This window comes from Lagenorhynchus albirostris, chromosome 3 (assembly GCF_949774975.1).
Source record: "Lagenorhynchus albirostris chromosome 3, mLagAlb1.1, whole genome shotgun sequence".
In the NCBI taxonomy this organism is placed as follows: Eukaryota; Metazoa; Chordata; class Mammalia; order Artiodactyla; family Delphinidae; genus Lagenorhynchus; species Lagenorhynchus albirostris.
In genome coordinates this window covers 139,292,122-139,309,268 of record NC_083097.1, presented here as the reverse complement: position 1 = coordinate 139,309,268, position 17,147 = coordinate 139,292,122, and the positions used below count along the sequence as shown (strand labels likewise).

Sequence of the window (17,147 nt, the reverse complement as noted above, 5' to 3'; positions counted from 1 at the left end):
AGAAGTTTTTTTACTCTGAAAATTTGAATTCTGTACTATGTGAAATGAAGTAACTTAAAAAGACAAGCCAGAATGAGTCAGTGGTTGCCAAATACAGGTGCCAGGCTGGCTACCTTAGAAGAACCTGGGGAACATTTAAAACTACATTAGCAGGCATCAATTCCAGAAATTCTATTTCAGTGGGTCCAGGATAGGGTTCAGGTAGCGGTAAAATTTCCCTAGTTAATAATAAAACATAGCATGGTTTGGGAACTGCTGCTTTAATCAAATCACCCAGACCTGATGCTCTCTAAATCCCAAATTCTAAGTAAATTAGGAAATCAGAAACAAATACTTTTTGTCTAATGAGAAAATAAGATCATAATATCTAGGGAAAGAATACTCCACAAGTGAAACTGGAAATTCTGAAACCAGGATTTACACTGAATTCCAAATAGAAGCCAAGTCTCACTAGTTACTCTACCTTTCTGCTCCCTTATTAAGGACCAAAAATATTGTGGAGGCTAAGGCAACCTGAATATCACTTGGTATAGAAAACACATTCAAATACTCTGCATTCTTCAAAAGGAACAGTCTATGTAAATCTATTACAAGAGTATATAGTTATTTACTTTCCATTAAAAAAAAGTCAGTGTGGGCTTCCCTGGTGGCACAGTGGTTGGGAGTCCGCCTGCCGATGCAGTGGACGAGGGTTCATGCCCCAGTCTGGGAAGACCCCACATGCCGTGGAGCGGCTGGGCCTGTGAGCCATGGCCGCTGAGCCTGCGCGTCCGGAGCCTGTGCTCCGCAACGGGAGAGGCCACAACAGTGAGAGGCCCGCGTATAGCAAAAAAAAGAAAAAAAAAAAAAAAAGTCAGTGGACACAACAAGTAAACACAATATCTGTAACATTCTAGATTTCAAGTGGTATGTTCACCAGGGTCCATTTTATTATTGTGTTTTATATCTTAATGTATATTAACTATATTCTCTTATATGCATCAGATGTTACATGATAAGAAGGTAATTGTAAAAAATTAGAGCAACAGAACAACAGTTCAGATATCTGGTCCTTACATTTAAAAAAGAGAAGTAAATACAAGAAAACTAAGCATGACCATGCCAGCAGTACATATTTATTATTATTCATGAATGGTCAAAAGACTTACAAGGCCCATTACTATTAGTATAACCACACATAAGAAATACCACTTAGTGACATGGAGTGAAAAGGACAGTTTCATATATATTAAAAAAATACATACACATACACACATTCTCTCTCTCAAAGGCTCACCATTCACTGCTACAAAAGCAGGAGGCATCAAGCGGCAGGAGTTCCGATATACATAACAAGTTGAAACATCTCAAGCATAAAAACTACACTTAAGTTGCAAAAATAAAGTTTCTTTCTTCAAACATTTTGATCTGAGCTCAAGCAAAGCAAATGATGAACACCAATGATTTTTATACTATTTAACATACTTTAAAACATAAAAGGATCAACAGATACAAAAGTCCTGAAAATGTAGGGGTTATTTATAGGAATGAACAATGCATTTCATCCAAAAAAAAGTCTACAGCAGATGTGTTTCATCCTGGCTCTCAAATATTTGAGAATCATAATTTACTATATTCAAACAGCAAGTTAAGCCAGAACAAAATGATAAACAGAAAACTCATTACTCCAAACAAGGCATTACTGCCCTTGGTTTCCTCAGACAGTTTCACTAGTGCAAGAGCATCATTTACCTGAAAGATCATGAGTCACAATTAAAGAGCACTCATACAAAACTATTTCCTTTTTTCTTTAAAAAGTGCCACATACTTGACTTCTCCTTTTAAAAAAAACAACAACAACACACATACACTAATGAAAGACCGTTTGTCTCCATCTCTTGTCAATGAGGAAAGGCCAGAGTGATTCTTTGATTCCAATTCGAAATGGTGTTCGCTGGCCAATGCCTAAGGTCTCCAATTTGGAGCAGTCAAGCTGAGCGTTTCTTGGACGTTGTGCTCCTAAGACAGGACTGTCAGTTATCTTTAAAACAAAAACAAAAAAATCAAAAATAAGAAGCCTCAGGCTGAAGTTTTATATTTGCTACTTCCCTTTGCCCTCTTGCCCTCAGTGCAAGAAATCAGATTTGATCCCTGGAAAAATAAATAAAATGTCCACCACAATCAAGACAATACTTTTTCTATAAACTTCACCAATACTCATGGGCTTCTTTATACATGGTAATTTAGAGAAAATTAACAATAGAAACTGCCAAAATACAAGCAAAGTTCACTTTGATTAGTGCCAGAAAAAAAGTTATCCAAAACTTCCAAACAACAAGAAAAATGTTATCCATCGTACACACTGTAGTGATAGACCTGGACTTCCAAACAGTAAGGTTAGCTTGGTTTTTTTTTTCTTGCCCACGCCTCAAGGCTTGCAGGATCTTAGTTCCCCTACCAGGGATTGAACCTGTGCGCCCTGCAGTGGAAGGGCCAAGTCCTAACCACTGGACTGCCAGGGAATTCCCAGCAAGAAGGTTTTAAATGCCATGTACTTACCGGTCTTAAGTGGCTGCTGGGGAGGTTGAAGGTGTCTGCAATTGCACACGCCATTTCATACTTAGTCATCTGTTCATTGCCAGACCAGTGAAAGGTTCCCTTAATTGACGGATCCTGACAAGGACACAAAAAATTCAAAACGGTTTCAAACTTTTTGAGTTGAGTGGAATGGCAAGTTTGACAAGAAAACTAACTTAAACAGGTTCAGGAAATAAAATGCATCTCTCCTTTCTGGAATGCTATACACAAGATATCTAAAATCAAATTCCTATAAATATCCCCAGCTAAACCAGAAAAGCAATTTCTAGAATTTAGCCTTAAGAATTTTTTTAAATAAAAGTGTAAGTAGTTCCAGTTTTATTTAGTGGGAATCCTAAAATGATTACAGATTTTTATGAAACACAGGCCAATTTAACAAGTATTTCCAACTATCCTAAGAAGCTAAAACCAAAACTTAACAGAACCATTTTTCAAGATGAGCTAATTGGTCATAACATCCTTAAAAATTGTCATGGTACATATTTTTTTAAAAAAATATATAAATTTTGATGTATTAAAAAAAGTCATGCTACTATTAATATTCTAAAATAAATCAGTCTCTAATCTTTCTTTCTGTGGATATTCTATTATTTCAAATGCTTAAAATGAACTACTATTCAAATATCCAAAAACAATTACAAATTATTCTTACACTGGCTGAAATGATAAATCCCTATGTAGCTTCTTCTCTGCCACTACCTAAATCTTAAATAGACATTATTTAAGACAGTCTTCTTAAAAGGCATTAGGAGATTATTTTGTTACCCGAAGAAAAATACCAGTTTTCAGTTATCTTGCAGTAAGAGAATGACAGATGGGGTCTACAGTATTTGAGAAATAAAATCAAACGTAACAGCAGAATACTTTTATTAGTCATAAATACAGCCTACTATCTGAACTACTTTTGTTTGGTGTCCTTGTTAAGTTTTTAAAAAGCATTTAGAGGGCTTCCCTGGTGGCGCAGTGGTTAGGAATCCGCCTGCCAATGCAGGGGACACGGGTTCGAGCCCTGGTCCGGGAAGATCCCACATGCTGCAGATCAACTAAGCCCATGAGCCACAACTACCAAGCCTGCGCTCTAGAGCCTGCGAGCCACAACTACTGAAGCCCACGTGCCTAGAGCCCATACTCTGCAACAAGAGAAGCCACTGCAATGAGAAGCCTGCGCACCGCAACAAAGAGTAGCCCCCGCTCACCGCAACTAGAGAAAGCCCGCTCGCAGCAACGAAGACAAAACACAGCCAAAAATAAAAATAAATTAATAATAATAGTTTTTAAAAAGCACTTCGATTCTCACCAGCATCCTCTTCTCTGCTAACTGACGACACACAGTGGCCACATCTTTGACGTGTGTGGGGAACCGCTGCTGCCAGTGGTCCATGTTCGCAGACTTGTTGCTGAACTGCACTTTATCAAACATAACAGTCACGGCGCTTTCCTCAAGCTTTTCAACTTCTCCATACAGAACAGGAATTCTCAAAACAGCAGCTCCTAGAGAGTAATAAAAGCAGGTAATACTTCAAAGCTGACTGGTTCTTAAGTCTTGCTGTAAGATCAAAGTGTGCAGATTTAAACGACATCATCGCAGAAAACTTGCAATATACCAAAATGACACAGCTCACCTATTTAACAAATGTGATCCTGAATATTTTTAAGTGTCTCTGTCATGTGGGTTATTTTTTATAATTATATTAATTAAATAATTTCTTCATTATTGTGGCCATTAAAAATAAAACTGATCATGACAACTAAATGCAACAAGTGATCCTTGATTGTGCCTAAAAAATAAATGCGATAAAGGACATTACTGGGACAAAATTCCTACACAGACTGTATTGTATTAATGTTAAATTTTCTAAGTGTGATAACTGCATCATAATTATGTGAAGAACATCCTTGTTGAAGATACACAGTGAAGTATTTCAGAGTGACATTCAACTAATTCTCTATGAGTTCAGGAAGAAAAGAGTGTACATATAAAACACATGGCAAAACATTAACAACTGGTGAATCTATATAAAGGGTATATGAGTGTTCACCACATAGTCCTTGAAAACACTGACTAAGGAATTATGAAGTATTTCAATTTTATGTTGGTCAATACTGAGGGGTTACAACAGATTAAATAATTAACGCTTTAACTGAAATTTAAAAAAACTATTTAAAATTAAATTAACTTATTGTGCAGCTGCAGACGACCTTTGAACAACACAGGTTTGAACTGTGGCATCCATTTATATGTGGATTTTTTTCATGTAGCACATCATGTACAAGACTTGAAGTGGACAGCCTATCCTTACATAGGCATAAGGTGAGTGACCTTTAATATAAAATTAATAACGTGTTAGTTTTCTTACTGTTTTATAACTTTGTTTTCCAAGAGTTACATTACTATACAGCATGCCTCTCTTCTCTCTCATAATTGGAGAAACTCTGTATCAGTCTACCACACAGGTAAGTGGTTTTAGAAAAAAATATACCAGTATTTCTAACACTGTATTATGAATATGACTGTAATACTGTATATGCCATTTAAATTTTACAAAGATTCATTCATTAGTGTATAGGCTAGGCTACCATTAAACAATCATATCGATTACACTAGGCTACCATAAAGCAATCATATTACTGCTTCTTCCTTATCAACGCCTGAATCATACCTGTAAATAATTACAAATTTCTTCTCACACTGTCTTTTCATTTTTGATGTGTAGTGTTAGTAACACGTGTAACACCTATAGTGTTTTGTATCATATAAGACAACAATGGGAGTACCCTGGTGGCGCAGTTGTTAAGAATCCGCCTGCCAGTGCAGGGGACACAGGTTGGATTCCTGGTCCAGGAAGATCCCACATGCCATGGAGCAACTAAACCCACGCACCATAACTACTGAGCCTGCACTCCAGAGCCCGCAAGCCACAACTACTGAACCCATGTGCCACAACTACTGAAGCCCACACGCCTAGAGCCTGTGCTCCGCAACGAGAGAAGCCACCGCAATAAGCCTGCGCACCGCAACGAAAAGTAGCCCCTGCTCACCGCAACTAGAGACAGCCCGCATGCAGCAACGAAGACCCAACACAGCCAAGAAAGAGAGAGAGAGAGAGAGAGAGAGAAGAAAGGAAAGGTTAAAGACGTGACTGTCCTGGGAATTATATTTAAAAAAAATACATATAACACACAAAATATGTGTAAATCGATTGTTTATGTTTTAGTAAGGCTTCAGTCAATAGTAGGCTGTGAGTAAGTCTTTGAGGAGTAAATGGATTTCCCACTATGCAGGGATTGGCAACCCTAATCCCTGCACTGTCCAAGGGTCAGCTATATATTGATAATATATTCAAGGATGATTTCCGAAGGATAATTTATAACACACAAAAAAAAACCCCAAATGTGTTAGTATGTATATATACTAGGGGATGCTTCTCAGGGATGTAGTACAGTCTGAGGCAGGAGTTTTAGTGCAGGGGATCATTAAGTCAAATATTATGTAGCTACTGATATGAAAAAGATATTCCAGAGATGGTTCCTTAAGAACTGAAATGCATGTACATGGGGGGAGAAAAACCAGGTTACAAAACAACGTGCACACAGGTTTAAAAATTCAAAAAAATACTTCCATACATAAGCACAGTTGGTGCTTCTCTCTCTGAGGGAGTATTGAGAGAACTCTTTACAATTTTAAATGTTTTTAAAAACTTTTTCAAGGAGGGTATACTTTTTATAATCAGTACATTTATGTTTGCGTATATATACACAAACACACAGGAAAAAAGAAAAACCATACAAATAACAGAATACCGCAATCCAAGAAAAATGATATTGACCCGTTTTTTGAAAGATTACAAAAATTTGTACTGTATGATTTGTTTTCTTTAATGATATTCCTGTACCCACTGATACTGGAAAAAGTCTGGAAGGATTCATAAATTCTTCAGGATTTTGAGAATTCTTATTTTTCTTTTTTATTAACTGCATTCCCTAGTTTTTCTCCAGTGATTTATGTTCCTCGACTAATTTTTTTTAATTAGAAACATATATATACATCATAAACAAAAAGGAATCCTCAAAAGCAGTCACGTACAGGGCTAAAGAGATGTGTCTTACCTAAATTGTTCTCCAGGACAGCCCTTTCTCCTTCTAATTTTGTTTTGCCATATAGATTTAGGGGACTTGGTATGTCTTCCTCTCTATAAGGTGGGTTTGTTCCATCAAAAACATAATCGGAGCTAATGTAGATTAGAAATGCTCCAACTGCAGCTACAAAAAAAAAAAGATAGAAAGAGAAGAATCTATTAAATTACTACATGACATTACTGTTTACTGGAATTTGTAACAGCTTATTCATCATATATATAACAAATCTTTTATAAACCGTCTAAAAAGTTTAATCTTTACAAACTCAGCGATCACTCAATATCTTATGAAGATTTTATAAAGACATCATTACCTGCTTCCTTTGCTAAGTTCCCAGAAGCATCCACATTAAGTTGAGAAGCAGCATCCGGCTGATTTTCGACAACATCTGGCCTTCTCTCTGCTGCACAATGTACTATGACATGGGGCTGGGAGTTCAGCATTGATGTGTTTTTAACCCAAAAAGGAATAAAACAAAAGAACTGTAGCCTTCCAACAGTAAATTAATTCATAGAAAATGTTTATTAAATCGACATTCCTTCAACTAAAGAATCATTGTAATTTTTAATGTAGTTTTGTCACACTTCCCTGTTTCAACGTTCAAACTTCCTGAAAGGCAAAGAGCAATTTAGCAATCCCCAGGCAAAATCAGACACAACTCTTGTTGACAACCATGCTTTTAAATCAAAAGAAGCTTCATCCCCCTAATCTGGGTGGGAGAAAAGAGCAATCATTTATGGAATTAACATGATCTAAATACTTAATAAGTCTATGGTAAAGGGAGAGGAATATCAATTGCAAATTAAATTCATAAATTCCAATCTCTTAAACCAGTCATTTAAAGATTAACCATCCATAAAATTTGTATTCCCAGTTGACCATTTAAGTATGCCACCTATACGCTAAGCACCCTGCGAGAAGCAAGGATTTCACAATCTAATGCAAAAGACAGATATGTAAAGAGACTGTTTCAATATCATATGACCTATATCAGGACAGAGGAATGCAGAGGGTCCTTTGCAGAGAAGGGGCACCCACTTCCCAGAGGAGCTGAGTAAGAGCTAAGATTTGGGAAGATCAGTGACATGCAGGGCTCGTGTACCCACTCACCCAACTTCCTCCTTCTCAGCAATTGCTTTAGGAAGCATGATCTGAGAGCTGTTTTCAAACTTAAGTGTGCATAAGCTGGGACGGTTCTTAAAATGTAGATCCCAGGCCCCACCACACACTTGTTGAATGAAAATCTCTGAGAGTGAAACCTAAGAACAAGTTTCCCAAGTGATTCTGATGCAGGTTTTCCTTGGATCATATTTTTAGAAAGAATCTGAACTTCTGATTTGATCAGAGGTGTAACAGAATCTAGATTTTTCTGTTAAGTCTTCTGTGACCATCGCCAACAAGTGGTTTAACCACTCTTGCCTTTGTGATCTCTAAAATGCAAATGAGAATATTTTGCAGTGTTGTAAGGTTTACAGATAATATTAAGAAAGGATTTGCATAGAAAGTAGTACTTAGAAGAATACTTCACAAACATAAGCATTTTACAAAATGCTTCATCTTCTGCCTTTTGTCAACCTATATCTCAACCTAATCTTTTATAAGGATGACATATTCTTATCCATGCCAAAAAAAGTGCAGTATATATTATTGTTGCTTAATATGTTAGAGCATTAAGTACAATAACTTCCTTGAGAACAAGAGCATTTTTCAAGTCATCCAGACAATTAATAGTTAACTTACGTGTTAAAATAAACCATACCTGAAAATCATAAATGATGTGATGAACTGCATTAGAATCCAAGAGATTAACCTGCTCAAATTTTGGTCTTGCTCTTCTAAAACCACAGCCAACGGCATGCCAATTATTCTGTTGAAATTCTTTGTAAACAGCTCTGCCAAGAAGCCCAGTGGCACCAGTAATCAGAACCCGCCTATTGGGGATGTTAACTTCCTCCTAAACGTGAAGGGGGTGGAAAAGGATTGTTTAATTTGAAAATAGTCTCTCAACGAAATCAGCCACCATTTTCATTCACTAAATACTTCAAGTCTTAATTGTATGCTTCCTTGCCCAATCTATAAGCCAATTCTTAAGTTAGAACAAAGATTAATCAAAATGCATGGGTAAGTGTGTCACTTAAGAAAAAGTTTTGCCAGGGAGCAACTAAGCTCGTGCGCCACAACTACTGAGCCGGCACTCTAGAACCCGAGAGCCACAACTACTGAAGCCTGTGCACCTAGAGCCCGTGCTCCGCAACAAGAGAAGCCACTGCAATGAGAAGCCCGCGCACTGCAATGGAGAGCAGCCCCCGCTCACCGCAGCTAGAGAAAGCCCGCGTGCAGCAACGATGACCCAATGCAGCCAAAAATAAAAAATAAAATAAATTTATTTTTAAAAAGTTTTAATAATCTTACGCAAGAAAAAGAACCTAAGATGACACTGCAAGGAATCACCTAGTCAAATAGATTTAGATTTCCTGTGGTAATAATGGAAAAGCTTATTTTTACAATCAGTGATGTCCAAATTAGTAAAAAACAGCAATGACGTTCTTCCGTTTATAAAAATGCAGTGAGTTCTAAGCTTACTTACTTTATGGCCCGATTAAATACTGGGGCTATGTTCTGCTGATATGTTTCCAAATTGACATGTCTGGTCTTCAGTTTTTAATCTCAAGGTTTTTTTTCAAATCTCATTGACTTTATCATACTGTGATAGGTCTAAATTAGAGAATTCACATTTCACAGGAATTTATGTAGAAGAAAAATAAATTTGGTCCTTATAGCACTAACATTCTTTCTAAGTTTAACCAAACTGGTAAATATATTCCTGCATTAACTCTTCTTTTTTTTTGTAAATACTTTCATTTGTATCATTTTTTTAGATTCCACATCATATAACATTCTTTTAAACTTTATTTATTTTTTACACAGCATGTTCTTATTAGTTACCCATTTTATACATGTTAGTGTATATATGTCAATCCCAAGCTCCCAATTCATACCACCACCACCATCCATATTCCTGCATTAACTCTTAATTTACCTATTTAGACCAGTTAAAACAAATAAACAAAGATAGAGGAACTGGTCTGTGCTGCTATTGTGAAAGGAAAAATTCCTCACACACTGAAATTAAAAAGGAACTACTATTTAAGAAACAATTTAAGTTCTATGTTTACATAGAACTTTCTCTTCTTCCCAAGATAGGTAACACCGAATTTCCTCAGACTCTTGAATTAAGTCAACATTTACTATTAAAAAACAACAAAAAGTTTTATTAAATTTTATCAACTTGAGTCCTTTTAAATTTCAAATGTTGTTATAGTCACCTAATTCTGAGCTGTCAAAAATCTTAAATATGAACGCAATAACCTTTTTTGTGCACACACAAAGACTTTTTTTTTCCTAGCCCTCAATTCAGCTAACTTAGAAGACTATACATTTTTTTAAAAAAGGCCACCCAAATCAAGTATTTCTATCATATGAAAAACCTGAAATGAAAGGGCTGACAGAGACAGTACAAAGGTAGTTCTTAAAGATATTTTTTCCTTAGTTCAACCAATTTCAAGACATTTTAGAAGTTAGAGAAAAATTCATCTATGCTCTCTGTTGCAAAACTTGCCTCTAAGCCAAGTGATCTATAAAAACAAGGATTTCAGCCAGCAAAATATTTTCTTTGAATTTCTGGCAAGAAAACAACTCTACAAAGATTCTAATTGTAAAGAGGTTAAAACATGTCAAGTCTAGTAGAGATACGATCAGAAAACAATTTACACAGGATAAAGATCCCTGGGAAAATACTATAACAGAGCTATGATATGGTTTCTTCTAAGTTTCTCACTTCACTCTAAAGAAGGAAAGGAATAGACAAGAGTTCTTAGATCAGTGGTTCACAGGCTTTATTCGCTGAGGACAGGAATCGACTGGAAGGCTTTCAGATCAAGTACATTTGGAATGAGGCCTCGTAATTTGCCTTTGTAACAAGTTTCCAGGTGCTGATACTGGTGATTTGGAAACTGAATTTTGAGAACTCCAGGAAAGTCCAAGACCTTCCTAAAGATAGCTCTTAATCAAAGAAGTCAAAAAACTGCCATCTGCCTTTCTAGCAGCGACAACATCTTCCCCATTTTCCCCCTTAAAAAGGAAAACTAGAAGAAGTAGTTAAAGAACAAGCATCATGCTTGCAGTAACCACAAAATTCTTAAACAGTAAAATAAGATCTCTAGGTACTTCACTGATTCTGTGAAGCACATTTTTTCCTCATTTATCATCTCTGTTAAATGAATGAAATAAAGATGGTTTGGCAGTGTTTTTTGCTTTTTAGTGCATCTTAAAATAAGAGTCCAGATAATCTTATAATTGAGAGCATCTTAGATTTGATGAAATACAGTATTAAGTTACAAGCACAGCAATGCTCTTTAGGGAATATAATACCACTTAACTTTAAAAAAGGATGGGGGTTGAATGGAAAAATACAACCTTACATCCTTATACCCTGGGATAATATGTAAGGTCCCTGGAAGAAAATATGAAACTGTCCGTGTTACCTAGTGGTCAGATGTCAATGCTCAAGAATTTTCTACGTTAAAAGAGCAGAGATCGGGCTTCCCTGGTGGCGCCTGCCAATGCAGAGGACACGGGTTCGTGCCCCGGTCCAGGAAGATCCCACATGCTGCGGAGCGGCTGGGCCCGTGAGCCATGGCCGCTGGGCTTGCGCGTCCCGAGCCTGTGCTCCGCAACGGGAGAGGCCACAACAGTGAGAGGCCCGCGTATCGCAAAAAAAAAAAAAAAAAAAAAAAAATCAGAGATCTAAAGTACAAGCATTTTCTGAAACAAATGATTCTGCACCATCTTATATTTGAAAACTATCATGTGTTATATAAACCTACATCATACCTTTTGACCACAGGAGGAGTCCTATTAGACAGGCAGGGCAGATATCACTTCCGAAGTGAGGAACCTTATCTACAGATGTTAAAGGTCTTGCCCAGAGTAAAAGGGAAAAGGTTGGAAACAGAACTTGGGCCCTTTTGCTTCTATCATCCAGCAAAATACATACTGAGTTTTGTCTCAATCCTTTGAACTTATACTCGGTTTCATGATGATTAACCACACTCTGTGGCATTGAGAAGTTACTCCATCTCTATTGATCTAACTCCCACACTCTGTGGCATTGAGAAGTTACTCCATGTCTATTGATCTAACTCCTCACTGGTGAAATGAGGCATTTGGAAAAGATGCCTAAGGCTCTTCCAGCTTTACAGTCCTACAATTCCATATTATCCTTACCACAGAGGGATCTGAATAGAGTGAAAGAAGGTTCATTTACTTAAAGTAACTTATCCTCTTTTCATATAGTTCTCTCTAGAGACTCAATGAGCACCTTTTGTCACCAGTATACGAGCCCAACAAGATGTTTTCATTTGGACTGCAAGTTTATTGATGGTTAGCAAATAAAATACGCATCACTCTGAAATTAAAAGAGGCCAAACAAAACTATCTCTTCTATATTTGACTCTACCTGAAGCTTCTTAAAGCACACTATTTTGATTTTTTTCTTTTTAAAAGAGGAGAAATAGTCCTCTAAAAATTATTTTGGACCATTACTCTGTAAATTACTTTAGTTCTGCAAAACACAGGAATGTCCAAACACTTCAAGGAACTCTGAATAGAGGAACAAAAAGCTGTCTTGTTAACCCAAAGAATAATTAAGAGTTGAAGATACTCTGTCTGCCTGAAAAGTCTGTTTCGCAATTTTTATTCTTATGGGTCAGGAATATTAAACACCACTTTAAGTTGCCCTGAACATATGTGCCTCTTATCCTATAAACTCTTAGATGTACAGAATTCAGTAACTTCAGGTGACCAGATTTACAGACACCTCCCCCCCCCAAAAAAAAACTTGAAAAAGTAAACGCATATAAATAAACGAAGAGCTGTAGCTCTTATTACGCCATCAAATCAAATAATACCAAATTGTACAGGTAATGGAAGATAAATGGCTCTTTCAAAATGGTCTAAACAGTACTCTGGAACAGAGGTTTCTACTTGAGCACACTTGGATTAACTTCTACTAAAAAATGTCTTAGAAAAAGTCAAGAGTGAAACAAAACAAGTGTCTAAAGAGGGATCTTCTTAAATGTTAGTGGTAAATGTAATTATACTTTGCTATTTTTAGAACCTCTTCAATTTGGCAAAGCTTCACACTGATTTATATGATTCTTACAACATTCCCCTTGAGCCAGATCTATGAGGAGATACTCCTGGACTTTAAAAAACTTTCGATACCTAGGTGACACTTGTCTAACTCCTACTGGCATCCTATTGTACCCCACAGCCAGTATTACTAACAGGAACCACTACAGTCTATTTCTCAGACATAAACTATAAGACACGAGCAAGTTTTAATTCCGGTTTTGAGAGCAGCAAATATGTGCCAAGCTTTTGGTTGTGCAATTTTACTGAAGGAAAATCCATTTTCATTAGTCTACTGAACTCCTACTGTGAAAACTGATTAAGCTGTATATACATACATGTGCGCATATACACTGACATAAACAAACAATATGTAACATTACAGTACTCAGCATTGTTTGGGGTACACAGGAACAAAAGAGAGGTTTAAATTGCCCATTATTCTAACCTTACCCCCCAAATACCAAAACGATTTGAAACACTAAATCTGCTATATTTTGAAGGCGTAAGAATTCTGCATAATCAAAATAGCCATCACCTACGTCCTCTCTTATATCCTTAAGATATGTTGGTCTGGGCATTAACATCTTCCTATCCCCAGTGCTAGATACACTCTGTGGACTGATGAATGCTGGGGGGCCTGGAATTAAACAGGAGAGAATGGAGGCTCTCCAAACACAGTAGTAGCTTTCGTTTATGCAACCTCCGTAGTGGTTCAAATAGATCTGTATTTGAATCCCGGCTGCAATCTTACTGAATGAACTTGGGCCAAGGACTCGCCCTCTAAGCCTCAATTTTCTTATCTGTAAAATGGAACAAAACGAGTATGTCATAAATATGAGAACTAAAGTAAATAATGCATGTAAAGTGTATAACACAGTGACGACTTCAGTAACTTTTCAACTCCAAACCTGTTATTATTTCTGAAAAGCCACCTGGCCCCTTCTTTCTTAGAGATATGAACAGTTAAGACCAAAGGATACGAACAAAGGATGAAAAAGAAATTTAGAAATAATCAAAACTGAAACAGCTCTGAAAACCCCTCTCCGTTCCCGAGAGGGTAGACAGGAGAGTCGAAACTGAAACCCGACCTACTCTTTTCCCGTCACAGCGGCTGAAAAAGAAAACACAGAAGGGTGTGCACCGAAGTAAACAAACTCGGCGGCGCCGCCCTCGCCGCCCGGGGCCTCCGACTCCGGCAGGAGGCGTCTGGAAAACCACTCCAGCGCCCGCTGCAAGACTCGTCCCCTCCGCGCACTCAGTTCCTACGATACGCACCTCCCCTCCCCGCCCCAAGACCCGGGCCGACTCCCTCACCTCCACCAAACGGCAGTTCCCGGGAACAAAGTGAATAGAAAGCTCCTTCTCCCGCCCCACCATGCCCGCCGTCTTGGCGCCGCCGCCGCAGCGACCGCCACTTCCCCCAGCCCAAGATCGCCGCGGTCCGCAGCTCTATAAGCCCTCGGCCCGCCTCCCCTAAGTCCGGGCCAGCCCCCGCTCACCGCTTCCGGCTTCCGCCGCCAAGACCGCGCCCCTTGATTGGCCACGCTCCGCCGACGCCCCAGAAAGGGGACTGGCGCGCTCGGGACGCTCCCAGCCCACGCGCCAACTCTTAAAGGGAAACAAAGGCCCTGGTCTTAAGCAAGGAATGCGAGTTTTGTTTTGGGGCCGGGGGCGGGGGCGGGGGTGGGGGTGGGGGGAAGGACGAGTTGTTTATTTTGTGTGTTTTTCCTTCTAGACTAGGTAAGGATTGAATTGGATCGCCTAGACTTGAGCAGTGCATAAGAATCTACTGCATAAGAATCTACTGGGCACGTAATACATAAAGTGGGATAAAATAGTTTAAAGTCATGGTGGGAGGGGGGAGGCGGGGGGGTGAGGGGGAGGGGAGGAAGCACAATGGACCTGTGTCTCTAGAGCATTAAGAGTGTTTGAGAGATTTAGAAAGACACTGGAATAAAAATAAAAGTGTTGGTATCTGAGTCATTAACACCCCAAGAACCCATTTGTCTTTCCGGGATGCTAAAAAGTAGTACGTGTGAAATTCCAAAGATCTCAAACTAATTTTGACTAGTTAAAAATAAAAAGATGTGGGAGGCTGGGGGATGAATTATTTGGGTACCTCTTCCAAACGCAGATTCTCGGACTTTACCAGTAATTGCAGAATGAGCTGTGGTAGTAGAGCCTGGGACTTCTGGTAGATTTAACGGGAGTCCAGATCAGCCCTTGAGAAGCACCGCCTTACAGGCTGCAGCGTCGGGCTACACGAGCCGAACCTCCGCTACCAAGGAAAATTAAAGGAACCAGGGGAATATAGTAATACTGAACCTTCTACCACCTGGATCGCGCTTTTTTAAAGTAACAAAGACAGCTCTAAGCGTTGAGGCTGACCTAGCACTTAATTGCAACTGATTTCTCTTCCAGTTCAAACCCGAAAAGCCCCCCGCCAGCCGAGATGCTTATGAAATTTACTCGGGGGGTGGGGGGGAACCAGAGCATGGACCACATAGGTTTCGCCAACTTTCCACCGAACGGTCTTCAGCGTTCTTGTCCAGGCATACAGGATACCAAGACCTTAGAAGTCGCCCGCAAGCGTGATTACTGTTTGGATCTTTCTAAAACGACATTATTTTCATAAACCTTTTTTTGGTTTAATCTTAGAGCTCAACGCTAAGCAGCCTTTAAAATTTTTTTTCCCCATCTGAGTCCCGTGACTTTCCTTCCTACCCAACCCCCAACAAGAACTCATTTCCTTATTTGCATAAGCATAAAGTTTCTTTAGAACAGTAACAGAAGACAGCCTGAGGCCCCCCACTTTTCAATTTTTGTTTTAATCCAGGCTGTTAATCAATTTAGCATTACTTAGAGTCCTTGAGAGGAATGCCCCAAACACTAAACCATGCATAATCTGCAAACAACAAAGAAAATGTGTGGGTGGGTTTTGGGGGAGCGGTTTCAAGATCCTCTTGATCCTCCTCTCTTTAAGAAGCGGGAATTTTTGTGAAGTTTCTAGTTGCAACGTGTGATGCAGTCTGATCTTTCCAGGAAAAAAAAAAAATGTGTTCAACGCGAAAACGGTTTAAGGTCATGCATATGCAATTAGCATTTTGGGTCTCAGAGCAGCTTTATCTAGAGTGAGGAACAAATAGACTTTACTTGCCTGCGTTTGAGGATCTGGTTTCATGTTTGCCAGATAAAACGTGGGTATGGTTCCAGGGGCACATGTTCGTGTATGGGTTTTAATCATTCTTTTTAAAAATGGAAGTTTCTTTGTGAATAAAAACGCCACTGTTATACAGACAATATCCAAGTTCCTGTGGTGGCTAAGTCTATAAATTTAACGACAGCAATCTGGAGATAAAAGTTAGGTTAGCAGATTCATTTCATGCCAAGACAAAGAAAGGCTGGAGCACACAACTATAGATAAAAATCGTTATTTATATAGAACCTTCACCTACATCACTGCATTTAATCTGATAAATGAAACTGCTGTTCTGTTTTGGATTTTATTTTTGTCAATTGAGACTTAGTTGAGCTCTCCATACAGCGTCAATAATTAAAGTTGCTTTATTATTCCAAGTCCCAAAGTTACACGTTTTAAAGAAATGAATGACACTTATTTGTTTTTTTACACACCCTTTCGGCTTTTACCAGACATTCATTGGGATTCTTTTAAAGAAACTCTTAACTCCAGAATGCTTCTTTTCTTGAATAGCTAACTCTTACCTGTTCCATGTTCTCCGGCATTTCAGGCATGATTCCAAAATTATCTCAGGAAAAAGATTTAAGATGGGTCTCTGCCTCTGCCTCCTCGGGCTGGGTCTTTGTTCTGCCTGCAGAGAGCGCAGGCACGCGAAAACGTGAGCCACAGCTTCACTCGACCTTTGAAATTAGCATTTTGAGTCCAATCCCAGAATCTCGTGCAGTTTTCCACACTGCAGTAAACTGGCAGCTGATTCCCCGTGGCAATCTTGAAAATACCCAATGAGAAGTTTCATGTTTTATTGCCAGCCAAATGAAGGTCCATTATCAAAACCATTAGGAAAACCAACTTTTTTTTTTTAAGAAATAAAGATGTAACAACAAAAACTTCCTGTGAAAACTTGTTGCAGTTTTCTCTTGCAAAAGAAAAGCAAGAGCCAGCAGTTGGAAAGCACACAGACTATGCAACTGATTTCTGTTCTGAAATATTTTATTGAGTTATGCCTTGTTACAATAGAATCCGTTTGGTAAAGTTCGCC

General features: G+C 38.5%; 1 protein-coding gene across 3 annotated transcripts; it reads right to left on the bottom strand.

The window, feature by feature from the left end:
* Nucleotides 1–907: 907 nt before the first annotated feature.
* MAT2B (methionine adenosyltransferase 2 non-catalytic beta subunit) lies at nt 908–16,778 on the bottom strand. Of its 3 annotated transcripts, XM_060144166.1 has the most exons (8): nt 16,633–16,778; nt 16,067–16,257; nt 8,474–8,668; nt 7,028–7,142; nt 6,685–6,837; nt 3,875–4,068; nt 2,539–2,652; nt 908–2,020 (listed from the first exon to the last, which is right to left on the bottom strand). In XM_060144166.1, the coding sequence occupies exons 2-8, from the start codon at nt 16,151–16,153 to the stop codon at nt 1,850–1,852; spliced, it is 1,029 nt and encodes a 342-aa protein (XP_060000149.1). In that variant the 5' UTR covers nt 16,154–16,257; nt 16,633–16,778; the 3' UTR covers nt 908–1,849. The 3 variants fall into 3 exon arrangements, with proteins under 3 accessions (XP_060000149.1, XP_060000151.1, XP_060000150.1); XM_060144168.1 differs by lacking the exon at nt 16,067–16,257 and having other exon boundaries at nt 16,633–16,766; XM_060144167.1 differs by lacking the exons at nt 16,067–16,257; nt 16,633–16,778 and adding an exon at nt 14,224–14,370.
* Between the last annotated feature and the right edge of the window lie 369 nt (nt 16,779–17,147).